This window comes from Arachis duranensis, chromosome 3 (assembly GCF_000817695.3).
Source record: "Arachis duranensis cultivar V14167 chromosome 3, aradu.V14167.gnm2.J7QH, whole genome shotgun sequence".
NCBI lineage: Eukaryota > Viridiplantae > Streptophyta > Magnoliopsida > Fabales > Fabaceae > Arachis > Arachis duranensis.
The window spans coordinates 2,008,856-2,024,903 of record NC_029774.3 but is presented as its reverse complement, the minus strand read 5'-3'; the positions used below and the strand labels follow the sequence as shown (position 1 = coordinate 2,024,903).

The 16,048-nt window shown below is 30.6% G+C and overlaps 1 protein-coding gene across 1 annotated transcript in view; it reads right to left on the bottom strand.

The window, feature by feature from the left end:
* Positions 1-8,801: 8,801 nt before the first annotated feature.
* Positions 8,802-16,048, bottom strand: part of LOC107476906 (two-component response regulator-like PRR37) — an 8,029-nt gene continuing 782 nt past the window's right edge. The window contains 11 exon segments of the mRNA XM_016096847.3: positions 8,802-9,187; positions 9,290-9,363; positions 9,963-10,733; positions 11,271-11,298; positions 11,400-11,847; positions 11,932-12,112; positions 13,441-13,602; positions 13,964-14,097; positions 14,202-14,363; positions 14,931-15,227; positions 15,230-15,819. Of these exon segments, the coding sequence (XP_015952333.1) occupies positions 9,121-9,187; positions 9,290-9,363; positions 9,963-10,733; positions 11,271-11,298; positions 11,400-11,847; positions 11,932-12,112; positions 13,441-13,602; positions 13,964-14,097; positions 14,202-14,363; positions 14,931-15,227; positions 15,230-15,260 (2,355 nt within the window). The 5' untranslated portion in view covers positions 15,261-15,819 and the 3' untranslated portion in view covers positions 8,802-9,120.

Sequence of the window (16,048 nt, the reverse complement as noted above, 5' to 3'; positions counted from 1 at the left end):
GAAGCTTAGAGAGAGAAAGAAGAGAGAAGGAGGGGTTTTGATGGAAGTTGTGGGCAACGTTAGAGGGTCTAATATATTCGGGGGTTCAATATGAGGTGGAAATGAATTCTAAACAAACAAATGTGCCACAAGTCACATAAGAAAACAAAGTACCGAAAAGGGTATTTTCGTCATTTCATACTCACGCGGATATGATAGCCTGCCTCGCATCCACCAAACGCCTATGTATTCGCGTTTATTCTTTAAAAGACTCTAGTTTTAGTAATTAAAAAAAAAATTAAATTAAGAATGAGGTTCCAATCAGGTATCTTTAAGGTCTAGTTTAAAAAAATAACTTAATTAATCTATTTTTAAAAAAAAACTTAAGTAATAAATGATTATATTAAAAATAATCTATAAATAAGTTATTTTTTATTTAAATTTTTAGTTTTAAAAGTGTTTATTTTAGAAAAATATAATAAAAAGTAGTAGTATTATGAGAAAAATTATTTTTTTAATTTTTCTATCAGCTTCTAAACAGCTTCTTAAAAAGCTGCAATTTGATTTTAAAAATTATACTAGACATTAATACTACTACTTTTCATAAATTAAAAGTTCAAAAAAGTTACTTTTAAAATTTTTTAAATAGGCCCTAAATAAGGATAAAAAGATTATCCTATTTGGTTTATAATTCGTTGATAAAAAATTTGTTTATTTAGTTTTTATTTTTAATGTGTGTTTATATTTGAGTAATTTTAGGATAAGGTTCTAGCAAATATATTAAAAAATTATTAAAATATAGTAAAGTTTATATAGTAAATAATTTTTTTGGTGTCATATGTAAATAATTTGGGATCAATTAAATAAAGTTTGAGATTTAAAAGGTAGCAAATTTTGGATAGGTTATTATTAATAATAAATAAGTTATTTGTACCATTGTACTATGTCATTCATTGTTTGATAGGTTAGTAATGCAAAATTTTGGTTTTAAGTTAACTTCTAAAAATGGCTATTAAAAATACTAATAATATAAAAAAATTAACTAAAATCAATATAATAAATTTACATCGTTGATATGTTAAACAATAAATAATATAAATCAAATAACATTTATTCTTGAAACACAAAAAATTATCAAATAATTTTATGATCAAATTAAGTGGTTAAATTTTTTTTATCTAGTAGTGATGTTTTATGTTTGACTACTATATATTTATATAAAAATGACAATAATTAATTTATTTATATATATAATATTGTTTAGAAAAGTGATTTCTAAATTAAAATAGGAGAAAATGATAAATAATTTTTTTTGTTTTGATTATTCATAAATTTTATGATATTTTTAATTTCAACAAGTAAAAAACTAATTTATTGTTTATTCTAAATTTCATTTAAGCGTCGTCCCATTTACATGTTTACATATTATTATATATAGTAAAATTTGAATTTTTGACATATTATTATATAATAAAAGGTGAAAATTTAGGTGAAGTCGATTTTACGTGAAGTTAATATCTAAGAATTATTAGATGATTTAGCTGATTTGACTAAATTTTTTATCCAACCGCTCTCAGGTATTAACTTCACGTAAAGTTATCGTAATAAAATTTGAATTTTTGACATGTTTAAATGGAAATGAACTGGCCACTTGAATAATTAGCATTCATCTTTCCTTCAAGGTTAACAATTTGGTGACGTGGCTGCCAATGATTGGCTCGGTGCAAATTAGTGGAAGTTGGTTCGAAACACAGATCTTTGTCTTTCGCCGGTGGCATTGGCTCATACAAATCACATTGATTAATTACACATATATCATCTTTGAATAAATAAATAAAGTGAGGAAAAATAAAATTAAAAAAAAAGAAAAGAAAAAGGTCAACGTCTCGAAAATTCAACTAGGCCCCACATGATGACGTAATAATGTGGGACCCATTTGCCTACGCGTATCGCACTTCATCAGTTTCCAATACTTGTGCTCTAACTCTAAACATCAGAGAATTAAAAAATAATTATATTATACATTCTAGTATTCTACACTCTACCAATCTGACAGTTTTTAAATGGAAAATAATTAACTTTCTCTGTAAAATGATATCTGAAATATTGTATGTATGTTGTTTTCTTTATTTTTTGCTATATTTTTTAATTTAATTAGCTAAAAAATAGATTTGAGTTTTATTAAGAATTTATTATTAATTAATAAATTGTTAGAGACTGCATATATAAGATAGAGTTTTTTAAACGCTAACACTGACTTGAGTAAATGAGTAATTTAATTACTTGACTAATTCATCAAATTAATTTTAAGTATGTTAATTTGCACATTAAAAGAATTAGATTATTTTATATTAGTTTTTAAACTATAGAAGAGTTAATTAAATTATAGTTTTATTAGTTAGATAATAATTTGTCACAAATAATTTATATTAGTTGTTATTCTAGAATTAATATGACTCATTAAATGCAATATATTAATGTAAATTTATTGCTATTAAAAAGTTAAAAAATTAAAAATAAAGTTTAATTATTCTGTTGATTTTTATAATTTTATCAATTTTTTAATTAAGTCTTTATATTTTTTTTCGATTAGACTTTATACTGTTTTAATTTTGTAATTAAGTCTTTTTTAGTGTAAAAAATATTATAATTAACTAAATATTTCTTCATAAATTAAAAATATTTTTAATTAAAAAATTAATTAAATCTTTGACAACATGTATTTTAATAAAAATATTACGTTGATTTTAACATTTTTAATATAAAAAAAATGTAATTATAAAATTAAAAATAATGTAAAAGCTCAATTAAAAAATACAAATATAAAAATTTAATTAAAAATTTAATAAAATTATAAAAATCAACACAATAATTAAACCTAAAAATAATAATTATAGTATTGGAGCTGAAGACGGAAGAATATGAAAAGGAAAATGTAGGGATAACCACGTTGCATGGTCGGTTCACCAAAACAAAACAGAATAAGTAATCTAGAAAGTTCCATTTTTTCTCTCTCTCTCTCTCTCTCTCTATATATATATATATAGTGCCACTATTCAAATTCCAAATTTCAAGCACTACCTATTAAGTAATGTGAAAATTAAAAATTGTGGTGACAGCAATTAGCTTTGGTTAATTATTACCAAAAAGGAACAGGTTTATGCCCACGTATTGCTTAGAATAATCTCAGATTTTTTTAATTATTAATAATTATTGTATGTCATTAATTAACAGATAAGAAGTTTATGAGCAAAGTAGGGGGGTTTGTGAAAGAGACACATGGAATAAGATTGGTAGTTGATTTGGTACGCATTCAACCGTTTTTATCAATGTATGTTATTGCGACATTTTTTGAATGATAATAAGACATGAAAGGTGACAAGAGATACACACACATGTCATTAAATTTAAGGTGGAAACTTTTAAGTTCGGATTAATGATGCGGAATATATGATTAACCTTTTAAGAAGATAATATATAATGTCATGGATTACTTTGAAGAGAGCACAATAATTTTTGTTTCCTTTTACTCTCTCTTATTAATGTTATTTTTATTTTTAAGTTTGTGTGGACGGTCCTTGATGTTGATAGCCACATATCACATATGTATATAATTAAGTATTTTGCAGGCTATTCATATTTAACTAAATAATCTTTTCCTTCCGGTTTAACTAATTAAATTAAACTTATGTATCCACCAGAAACTCGTAGCCGACAAATTTCTCCAAGTAGTTAGTAAAATAAATAATAAACAATAACAATTAAGAGATTACTTTAATAAAAATACTAAAAATAATTTTTTTAAAGACGTTCGTACATATCATATTATTATTGGATATCCTTATTAAACTGATTAATAATTTATTTTTTATTATAAACTAAAACAAAATCGGTTTATTATAGCAACAATAATAAATCTAATTGTCTGCATTATAATTATTAGACTCGATTTGATCCGATCGAATTATACCATCTAAATCAAATATTTTAAAATTGTTTGATAAAAAACAATTATATCCTAACTTTTTATTTTTCGGATATTTAAATTTCTAAAAATTTAAAAATACAATTAAATTCCTAAAAAAATTGGATTTATTGTATTATTATAAAAAAATATCAGTTTTATTTTAATTTATTAAAAAATTTAAAAATAATCAATTAATTAATACATTTAATAATAATACGACACATAAATATCTTTATAAAAAAACATTTTACACATTTTTATGAGAATATTCCCTAACAATTATACATCATTTAGTTCCGAATAAAATTGTTTAAAGATTTTGAATCATTTGAGTCAGAGATTTTTTGTTTTTTTGTTTTTTATGGTAGATATATTTTTTCTCTCTCTATCTATTTGTTTTTATTATATATAACTAAACGACATTTAAATTTGACTTTTTTTTTTTACTTTAAAAAAATAAGGATATATAGATATGGATATAATATCTGTTAATTGGTGTATTGCATTCATTTTCTCTAAAATCATTTGATAATAGTAATAACAATAATAATAATAATAATATATTAAAAAAACAGGTCAATATCATATTTAATTATCCAAACAGTTATCTTCACATTTTGAAATACAAGAAATTTAACTATCATAACCTAAATTTCCTTGTGATTATAGTGTATTTGATTGTTTGATAATAAAAATTTGTAAAATTTATACCATGTTAGCAAATTAAATATGTTTTTTTCTGTATAAGCAATATATTGCCACATGAGGCAGTGCTTAATTTAACCACCGACTCTTTTATCTTTAAATTTTATAAATAAAAACACTTAGTTGGTTGAATAAAAATCTAAAGCTCTTTTTTATAATATATTATTATAAATTAAAATTAAATTCATTTTCTTATTAAAAAATGGCTTTTTGTTAGAACATGTGTCCGCAAGAGGTTCCTTTTAATTAGTTTACGCTGATAGGGGAGCAAATTTTTTATTCAAGTAAACATTGATTGATACCGAATTGACTAAGGAAGAAAATTACTTAATATATTTTTTTTGTATTAGAAAATTACTTAATATTAATGTATTATTATAGCACACTAAGCCTATATAGTCAGCCACCTTTATTATTCTTTTGAAAAAAGAGAGATCCTATGAGATATCCATATCCCATTTGTGCCAATGCAAGGGAAGTTGATGACGAATATGCCCATATCTCTGTCTCCACCTCACTACAACTATAGCTCTTAGTGGAACAAAGCAAATTTAATTTCATTTAATTTACATGCCTTTATAGTGTATGTTCGAATTATTAGTTTAAAAGGTAAATACTCGCATGCAATTATTTTTATTATATGAAATTGATAAATGAAAGATATTAAATATAGGAGTGTCAAAAATTTTCAAGAGGCAGAGATCTTTGCGGGAATCGCTATGAATGAGACTTTAGTGGTGGAGAAATTTTTTCGTGAGGATGGAGAGCGAAATTTTTCCAAGACAGACGTGGGGACTCGAGCGGAAATTTCCGCTCCATCTCCGATAATTCTTCGAATCTTTGAACTTACTTAATAACTCTTACTTTATTTTTAATATAGGAGTTGTTTAGTAATTTCACTCATTGAAAAACTCTAACCCTATTGTTCAAGATTTTATTTTATAGACTATGATTTGCTACGTTATATTTATGGACTTATAATCTTGAATAAGATATATTTGTGTGTTTGTAATAATATTTTGTAGTTTATTTTTTTATTTTTTTATATTTTTTATTATAATTTTCATATGAATATTAAATATAAGAAGATGGGGAATGGACCCCGCGAAGAACGTGGGAAACTGAGAGAATGGAGATTAATTCTAGGAACGGGAACGAAAAACAAGGAAGCATCCCCACCCCATTAACATCCCTAGTTAAATAATAATTGAATCAAATATATTAAATCATTTAATAATTTTTAATTAAAACTTCGTATAATAAAGACAACTGTACTTAAATTTTTTTACTAGTTTCAACTTTCAAACTATTTATAAACCGAGTTTGTGTTAGATATTTTAACTTTTAGATTTTGTCACAGTTGAAAAGCTTCTTAACAGATGTTTTTTTGCTAAAGTGTTTACCTACCTTAGAATTTTGAGAATTTATTATAAAATAAATGTAAAAATAACTTAAACTCACTTAAAATTTAAGAATTATTTATGTGAAACTGTAAAGAAAATGTAGTACTATTTTCAAATGGTTAACAACACATATATGATATATGATATATGAATGGAAAATGGAGAGAAATATTCGCTTCTATTAATTTACGTGTTCTTAGCAAAAAAATATCAACATTTTAAAATGACAAATCTATATTATATATAAAGAAAACATAGACGAAAGTTGGGTATACATTTTTTTTTCAAAACATCTTTCATCATATATATAATTTATCAAAAAAATATTTGAATACACGACCTTTTGATTTTAATATATCATACTATTTTATTTGATTTCAAATTCGTTATTATTATTTATTTTAATTTACAAAAGGTAGATACAGAAGTACTTCATAACATCTTAATTACATTGGTAGAAATAGTATTTGAACCTGAAACTTTGTACAAACTTCTGGCCATTATATCATTTTGTAAACGAATTGAAGTTCCATTGATTCAAGTATTTCTTCCATTAATTAACTTGGTTAGATATTCGTAGCTTGAGGTTGTGGTTTCTTTAAGCAACTTTTTTTCTTTAAAACCCCACAAAAAGCAGAAGTGGAAAGTGGAAACTGTGCCTATTTGGGTTGCCAAAGCACGAACTTTATTTGTCCTATGGTATTTTGGCTATGTACTCGATTTAGTGAAGGGATTCTCCAATCCACCATCATTTTAATGGTAGCGCCAATATGGCTAATCAATGAAAAAGTGCATGTGCTCCACGATGGAGGGTATGGACCTTTGTTTAGTTTAGGGTCAAAGAAAGAAGAAAGAAAGAAGGTACCTCTATTACTAGCTAGCCCACTTTGAATCACACATTTTAGTGTTTTACCCTAACTATGTTACTTAAACATAGTATAACCATGTCAATTCGAACACTTTATTTTTTTGAACAAAAAACAAAGATGGTAAAAGAAAGAAAGATGAGAGTTAAATATCCATTTTCAAACTCAACATAATGATACTATTCATATATTAATCATTTCTGATATCAATATAAAATATAGTTGTCATTAGTAATATGTTTAATAAACAAAAATATATTAATTACTAAAGAATACTAATATCAAAATAATATCTAATATAAAAAGTATCAGCACACCAAAAATTAGCTATCAAATTAATTGTTCATATAAAATATATATTAAAATATAAAATTCGCATTAAAAATAAATTAAACAAAACATTAATCTATACACAAATACATAATATCTAATTTAATAGCTATTTTTTAATATATACATAATACTTTTGAAAAAATATATAACAAGATTGAACAAAAATAAAATGCAATAGGGATAAAGCAATGACCTACTTCGTATGTTGCCCCAAAAAAAATGATCCAATTTACTCGTTTTATTCCCTATGTAGGGCCGTAGGGGTATTATAGCAATGCAACTGGATTCCCAACAAGAGATGATGCCCCTCTTTCGATGGACGTAGGTACATGGAATATGGGCAAGTGCTTAATAACCAATAAGAATGTTTGTGCCCTGAGAATGTACTACTATAAATCTGCTATGGTTCAGAGGTGAGACATCATTTATGACTAGCAAGTGCTAAACTCCAAGGAAGTTGATGAGCTACAAACATATATAGGTAGGTAGCTAGGCATCATTAGGTCGGCTAATGAAGCAAAATAGCATTGGTTTGTAGTGTGGTCCCCAATGCTTCAACGAAACCAATTGGATCTAACAACTTGCTTTTAATCATTTTAGAATCCAATCCAGAGAAGAATGGAAAAAGGAAGGAAGGAAGGAACCCTCTCTGTTGCATTCCAACCAGCAAATTGAGAGCGGTGACATGACATTTCAGAGTATCATAAGAAAATGATTGAACATACAGGGATTCAAACTAAAACAATCCTTGCTAGGAGCTATAGGTATCGTTTAGTTCAAATGTTTGAAAGAAAATAAAATATGGACTAAAACTTAGAATTGTCTTTATGATAGTTTTTGTATTTTCAAAATAAAAAACCGAAATTTTGAGTATTCAAATAAAAAAATATTGAAGATATTTTTATGTAAAAATGTAAGTTCAATGACTTATACGTGTCATATTACGGTTCACAAAATAACTGATTTATATTTAAGAAACAGTTCAATTGTAATATAAAAAAAAAATCGATTTCATCATTGAACCTCTATTTCCAAACGAAGACAATTCTTTTCTTTTTTTAATGTGTGTTTCTCTCTTTAAAATAAAATAAAAACCCCCAAATTTTACATTTCTGTCTCTTATCTGTCAGAGTCAGAGGACATGAACCAAACACTGAATAACATAATTTATTATTGGCTTGTTTGTATGTCAGCTTTTTTTAAAAATAGTAAAAATTTAAAAGAGGAGTTTTGCCATTTGAAGACAATCTAGAAGAGTTAGATTTTCTTTCATTTGGATGAATGTGAACATGGTTGAAACTTGAGACATGAAATGGACTTGGTTTTTGAGGTTTGACACATTTGCCTTACGTGTAATTCACACACATGCACATGATTGAGACATTCCCCTGAACCTCACGCGCTTCCTAGTCATGAACACATGGCAAGGTAAACCCTCTCCCATTTCGTTTTCAACCACCATAACTAAACTTTAACTAATTCCACTTCCACAAAACCTAACTCAGAAGTGGGTCTCTACTCTCTAGAATAACAGTTAGCCACAGAGAATGCACGCTAACATGATAAAATTTATTTCATCAGAGGTTAACCTGTCCAAAGGCAACCACTTCCATGGGTCCATTGGAGTTTTTACAAGTTTCACAGACATAATAAATAGAATATAGAGCAATGTCTTCAGGTCTCAAATTAATAAAGGTGTCTCTCACACAACCAAGGTAGACCTACTCACAGATTTTTCTAGCACAAACCTTCACAAATCTTTGGAGTTGAGCGTGTAAGTGGCTAGTTTTGATAGCTTGAAGCTAGAGGCAGCTACTCGAACAAAATCAGTTAAATAACAAGAAGCATCTTGTGGGCTCAGCTGTTGTCATTGGAGAGCATCGCTTGAATCCATGTTGTTGCTTTCTATATCTTTTTCTTCTTTGGGGTCAGACCTGAAGGGAGAAAAAGAATGGACAGAAGTTAGCCCAGCACTTCCATAAAGATGCGTAAAAAAGAGAAAAAGATTAAATGAATTCAAGAATGGGGCAACATACGCTATCCGTCGAACAAATTGTCCACGGATTCGTGGCCGCTGTTCGGCTAGCTTTTTCCGGCTGTGGTATCGAACCTGGAAAGAGTAAAGGGCAATTCCAGAACATAGAAACAAGTCAAATTTATGTTAGCATATAAAACGTATGCACCTAGTAATAATGAGATCATGTCATTGACCTGAACATGAACAGCACATCTTGCATCGAAAATAAATTTTAGGAAGATATCTTAAGGGTAAATAAGGCAGAAATAATTTGAAAAAATTAGCTGAAATTTAAAATATGCAGAATGGAGAGTGGAACATTAGGCCACAGAGAGATAATGTCCATGGCAATACAGAATGGATCTGCTCAAGTGAAAATTTACATAATCCAAACGTTTTCACCAAGCCAGGTGAAGAGCCAGATAACAGCTCTTGTCAATGGTAAACATAACCGCGGCATATGAAATTTTCATACAGGATATTATCATAATAGGATCAGACTCTTTCAAACAAGTAGATCTTATTAACAGCATCTTCCATCTTGGAGGGACTTCCATGAGCCATCAATCCAACTAGGAATTACAAGATGAGCAGCGCAGGAAAAAAATCCTTATACTCGAAAATTCTGCAGGCTACAAAGATTTCAGCATATAACAGATATATTATGGACAATGTAATTAGGAATAAATCACCTTCTTCTCAAAGCATCTTTCTTTTCTCTTCTGACGAAATTTTGTCAAGGCAGCCTCTCTCAACGCCATTCTTTCTTCATCTGCACCATTCCCAATGTTTTTCCTATCATTGCAACATCCTCCATTGCTCCCACTTGCTACATGACCGTTTTCCACATTCATAGTTCTAACTGTCAAGGTGTTACTGCATGCATCCTGTCCATTGCTCCCATGATCACTCTCAACCGCATTTCCATCTATGCCAAAATTTGCAGCATTACTTTCTGCTGGCCCACCAAAGACATTTGATGATACACATTGCTGGGCAGCCTTGGAGGAGCCTTTCATTGAGGGATCATCATGACCTGACCGGAGATCTAGAGCAGCTTTGTGAGCGATGTGATTGTAATGATGAATTTGATAGTGATTTTGCTGGAGTTGTAATCCTTGTTCAGAGCATTCCACTTGTCCTTTAACAATTTCTGCATATTCTCCTTGGGCAGAAATTTTCTTTTGAGATGAAGTGATACTATTGTGCTGCACAGTTTGCAATGCGGAAGAATTAAAAGAGCCAATCCCTCTTGCAGATTCTGGCTTTTTGTCCAAAGTTTCAGGTTTGGTCCCAAGACATGCATTAGTGGAGGCCATGTCATTGGTGTTGTTGCTCCCATTAGACTGCTGATTTGGAGGAGTGCTGTTTGAATGAGATGGAAAGTTGTGTAATGTCTCTGCATTTGGTGCAGCTAAGCTATTGTCAAGTGGTGAACAGCTTCCAACGTTTCCAGTTTGAGCCTGATAAAAAGCACAGATAACATGAGGTTCGCACTAGGATAGAGGTTTGGAGCTGGACACTATTCTCCAGCAACCCTACTGGCATTTACTAGCCAACCAACTATTAAGTACTAAGAGTCAAAGCATGTTTATCCTTTCTTAATCCTGTATGTGGGAACTATTACGATAATTCAGTTATTCTTTCACTATCCTGCTCCTTGTTGGTTAGACATAATTGCACATCATATCTGACACATATCAAGGAGTATAGCAATAACCACATAAATCCACGATATGACTGGAAATTGGGCAGAAATATGCATATGCAATACAAAAACCTTAGGATGTGTTTGCTTTATGTTTCATTTTCAGTGTTTTCTGTTTTCAAAATTTTGTTAAGGAAAAAGAAAAAACAATGAAAACAATAAAATCCTGTTTTCTGTTTTCACCTCCAGTTTTCTCTCCTTGAAGAGAGAATATGAAAACACAAACCAGATGCACCCTTAATTTCTCTCAAATATATATGGTTCCTGCTGTTTAAGGACCACAAAACATCACCTGGTTAGCAGAAGAAGCAGTATTATATCTGCAAAAGGAAAAAAGAGAAACACATTATTAAGTACTAACCAGTATAAATATTTATACTCATAAGCCATAAGGTAATCATGCTAGAAGATTTCCTCTTACTTTGAGAATGCCGACAGATCTGAATGTCTCAAAATATTGCATTCATCACTTGTGACAATTTTAGTATCTCTTGCTTCTCCAAGTCTTTTCAAAGTCAGTTCAAGGGAAGGATGCTGTTTAAAGGAACAACTTGCTTTAGTTTGTGAGAAACCGGAAAATCCATTTGGAGTATTCAAGTCTCTGCTTTCAGCCTGCGGACTGCTGCTATCAGTAACATCAACAACATTCATAGCCTGATTTTCCCGAGGCCTGTTTTTATCACTGTTGAAATCCAGTTGTCCTTTTTCACAGACATTACTATGTCCCTTATTGAGTTGCTTACCATCTACATCAGACATAATATTTATCCCTTTACCCGAAGGATTGCTAGACAACTCCTTGGGTGCATGCTCTAGTTGCACATTCAAAGTTATTCCCATAGCTAAATCTTTACCCATTGCAACATTATCTGTAAAGTGACCAAGAGGTTTATTTGGGTAAAGTATGCAAATTTAGATAGATATGTGATAAAATATATACTATCAATTCATACCAAGATAGTCAACCAGTTCATGGCACTCTTTTTCTGTTGCATGCATCCACCTACTACTAGCTTTTTCAGGCTTTGTATGCATCACTTCGGCACACGTGCTATCAGGGGCATCAATCAATTGCTTATGAGGTGAAACTGGATGAGAACTGCCAACTTGAACTAGACACTTGGTCCATGAACTCTACATAAAACAGGAATGTTACTATGATTTTTTGGGTATTTACATGAAAATTAAATCATTAAATAAGAACTCACAATTTACAAATCCCTAGAAAAAATATTACTTGTTTATTCATTTTAGAACAATCACCGACAAGTCATCAAAGAAGTCTTATTGACATATCAATATGAAATGCTATATCCACTTATGAAATTCAATATTTTATTTTTAGAGGAACTTATGAAACACCTAAGAGCATGAACCATGGCATCATATCCCTAGTGCCTCCAACATTTAGAGTATTAATCAATAGATTTTAGACAAAGAAATGATAAGTTATGGATAATAAGACAGTTCAATGACGCTTGTTGTAATGGTTAATGGACTTGATCAACGAAAGATACCCTGTATTCATGCCTTCTTTATTGATCATTCAGGTTAACTACCAAAAATAAAAATTTAGACTCTTTGGCTATGTTTGGGAGTTCAAAAAAGGGTGGAAGAGGATCAATAATGGAATGCAATGGTCAGTTATTGGGGAAGGTAATAGTGGAAAAAAAAGTATAATTGTTTTTTTCCCTCCAATACTAACCCTTTTATATTACGAGTGTACTTTTTTATATGTATATTTAATAAGGGTGAAAGCTATGGTCCCAAATTTTGGTGGGTCTCTAAAACTCAATGTTTCAAGAGGGGGGGGCACTCTCAACCCTCTCCCACCATCCCCACCAAATAAAACACTCCCATACACATTTGAAACAAAACTTGCCGCCCTTCCACTAGAAACTTTAAACCTGCTCAAATACACCCCATAATTTTGATCTGTCATAGTACATAGTTACAGACCTTCTACACCCATACAACTCTAGAAACTTTAAACCTGTTTCCCAGGCACCAAAATTTACTACAATTGAATTTATCCAGTTCAATTCCTATTCTCTTATTGTATATTTTGGCTCTTAACATGTCGGAGTGGGAAAGTCCTCTAAAAAAAAATAATGAGATTTTACACTAAATAGAGGCTAGACGTGTAATTTTATCCCATAAAACTTGTTTATCTGAAAACTAACAATAAAGGTGCATAAATTGCACTAGAACCAAATGCTCTAAATAGTGGCATATATTGCACATTACCACATAGGGATTGGCATGCACACAAAGGGATAAGTTCAATTGTGGTAATTGAGCTTTTGAGCATGTTGTCATATAACATATAAATGGATTGGGATGCATTTTTGCAAGGTTTATCTTTTGTATTTTGCTTGTTTTGGGTTTCATAGGTTTACCTTCAGATAGAAAAGTTTTTTCTTTCAAAACACATCTATTTAAGTATGAGAGTTGTCCAATACCTGAGTGCCACTTCCATTGTCACTTCCATCTCGAACAGTCAAGCCTCTACTTCCACAATCATTCTCATCACTGCTGTCACTATTATTTTCTGAGGCATCGTTACTTCTTGTCTTGGCAGATTTTCTGTTATGTGTCCCACTTTCGCTCCCACTACCACTAGACTGAGGAAGCATGTTAATCCAAGTTTAGAAGTGAAAATCATTTTGACAAATAAACTTTGATATCTAAGTTATCAGTGAAAAGACCCACAGATAATTATCTTGCCACAGAAATAAGGTAAGCTACATTAATTCATTACTGCTTCTTTATAAAGGAATAAATATATGTCTAGTAAATCCTTAGATCAGTTGAGGATGATATTATTAAACGGTGAGCAGAATAGTTGGATATTCAAGCTCGTCAACATATGATCCATAATATAAACTGGGATCACGTGCAAATTAGATAGGTTTTACATGACTATATATCTACAGCTTTTTTGATACATCAATCTCTACATAAAAGAAATGTAAAGCATCTCACACTGTGGCATCTTCTCCAAACGTGCTGCCAGAGGTTTCTAAGTTCATTCCTCCGAATAGGTTTCACTAAAAAGTCAACTGCACCTTTTGACAAACACTTAAACGCTATGCCCATAGAATCTTGAGATGACATCACTGCATTTCAACGTGTATGGAAAGCAAAACACCAGATGAAAAATAATTACCAAAAACACATACTTAAGTTTTGATATAAAGTATAAGTTTGGAATGGGACTTACTAATCACGGGAATATTTTTCAGTGTTTTGTGGTTCATGATCTTGCACAAAAGACCTATTCCAGATAAAATCGGTATAGCTACCTCTGTAAGGACAAGATCAATGTGATTTCCTGGATCTTCCAGGATTTTCCATGCTTGAAGACCATTGGACACCGCAGTGACTGTAAATACCATAGATAAAGAAAAAACCGTTTTAAGAATTATCGCCTTCATTGTTCAAGCACTTTTCCTTAAAAGAAAGAAAACTAAGCTTACATCAAGACCAAAATGTTAAACATGTTATGAAAACCACCCCAAGGAGTCTTTCCATTTATTAACAGTTTTTACATGCAAAAAAATTGATTGAAACTAATCCTTGCACTGGAAACTAGGGAGTATTATCCTCACATTTTAAATTTGAATTTTCCAGACACAAGGAGTACTAAGTACATTATGTATAGGCTATCAAGTTTCAATATAATATCCACAACTATCTCTCAGTTCACTAAGGATACATGTAAGCTATAAGTTGTTTTCTCAGGAGCTGATACTTAGCAGTTGAGCATCTGACTTCGGCAAAACAAAGCTAAAGAGTATCAATTTTTTCCCCCTAGTAAAATTGGAATGGATAATAAAGTCATGTTTGTGTTGTTTTTGTGTCTCGATCATGTTGGAGTTACAAGTGGACAGAAATGGACTCCGGTGCCAAGGAACGATTAACCACAAATAGGAACAGACAACATTAATACCTTCATAACTACAATTTCGTAAAAGAGCTCGGACAACATGGCGTGTTGAATCATCATCTTCCACCAGCAGAACTTTTATGGATCTTATAGGGAGAAATCTCTCCCAGCATATAACTGGTCCTTGAGGTGGTTGTTGCGAAATCTGCATGCTGTCATGGACTTGAATTTGCCCCCGCAACCCATTGTTTCCATCCCTGGTTTGCCTGTTAAATCTTGTGTTATCATCATTTGATGACCCAGAACCCAGCTCTCCATTAACTACTCCATTATTGAGCCTCTTATTGTCAAAAAACTTATGATTTTGTTCTGCCAGACCTCTTTTCCCAACATTATTGCTCATTGGACCACCCTATATCAACCACACTCAAAAAACATGGGTGAAGAATTAACAGGATTACACAAACGCAATACCCTCATCAATTCACCCATGGATTCTCCACATCCTAAGCACTTCAACTATCAACTTCTGCAAACATTAACTATAGTTATCAGTCAAGTCAAAACTTTATCAAACATCACAGTTCTGAAGGACAGAATACCCTATACCTGGGGGTACTCCACCCAAGAGAGGCTCAAACAAAATAATATAAGTATAAACACATCACACATATCACAAACAGTAATATCAGCAGCTGCTCACAGAATATATAAAATAAAATCCTGAATTGACTATGCAAACATAAATGTCCTTTGGAAGAAAGTTAACATAGAAGTATAATAAATTCATACCTCCAAACTCCAGCCCCCAGACAGAAACCAAAAGCCCAAAAACTAAAATTTCAAAGCAAATTAATGAAATGGAACGACAACCTGTTCCTGCATCAAAGAACCCTCAAAGCTTCTGAGTCCTGACTCAGCACAAAGTTTTACTTTCCATTCATACGATACCCTGAGAAACGAATATGACAATTAAACTCACTTACCATTCCTACAGAAACTGCAGACGAAATCTGACATGACATGCGTGCATAGTGAGACTGGTCACATATTATTTTACAGGGAGACATCAGCAGGGACTTCAGAAATTCAAACAGTCAATGGCATATTCATCAAGACAAAACATACCACAAGTTCCATAAACCATAATCTACAATACCTTCTTCTTTGTTTTCTCTTTC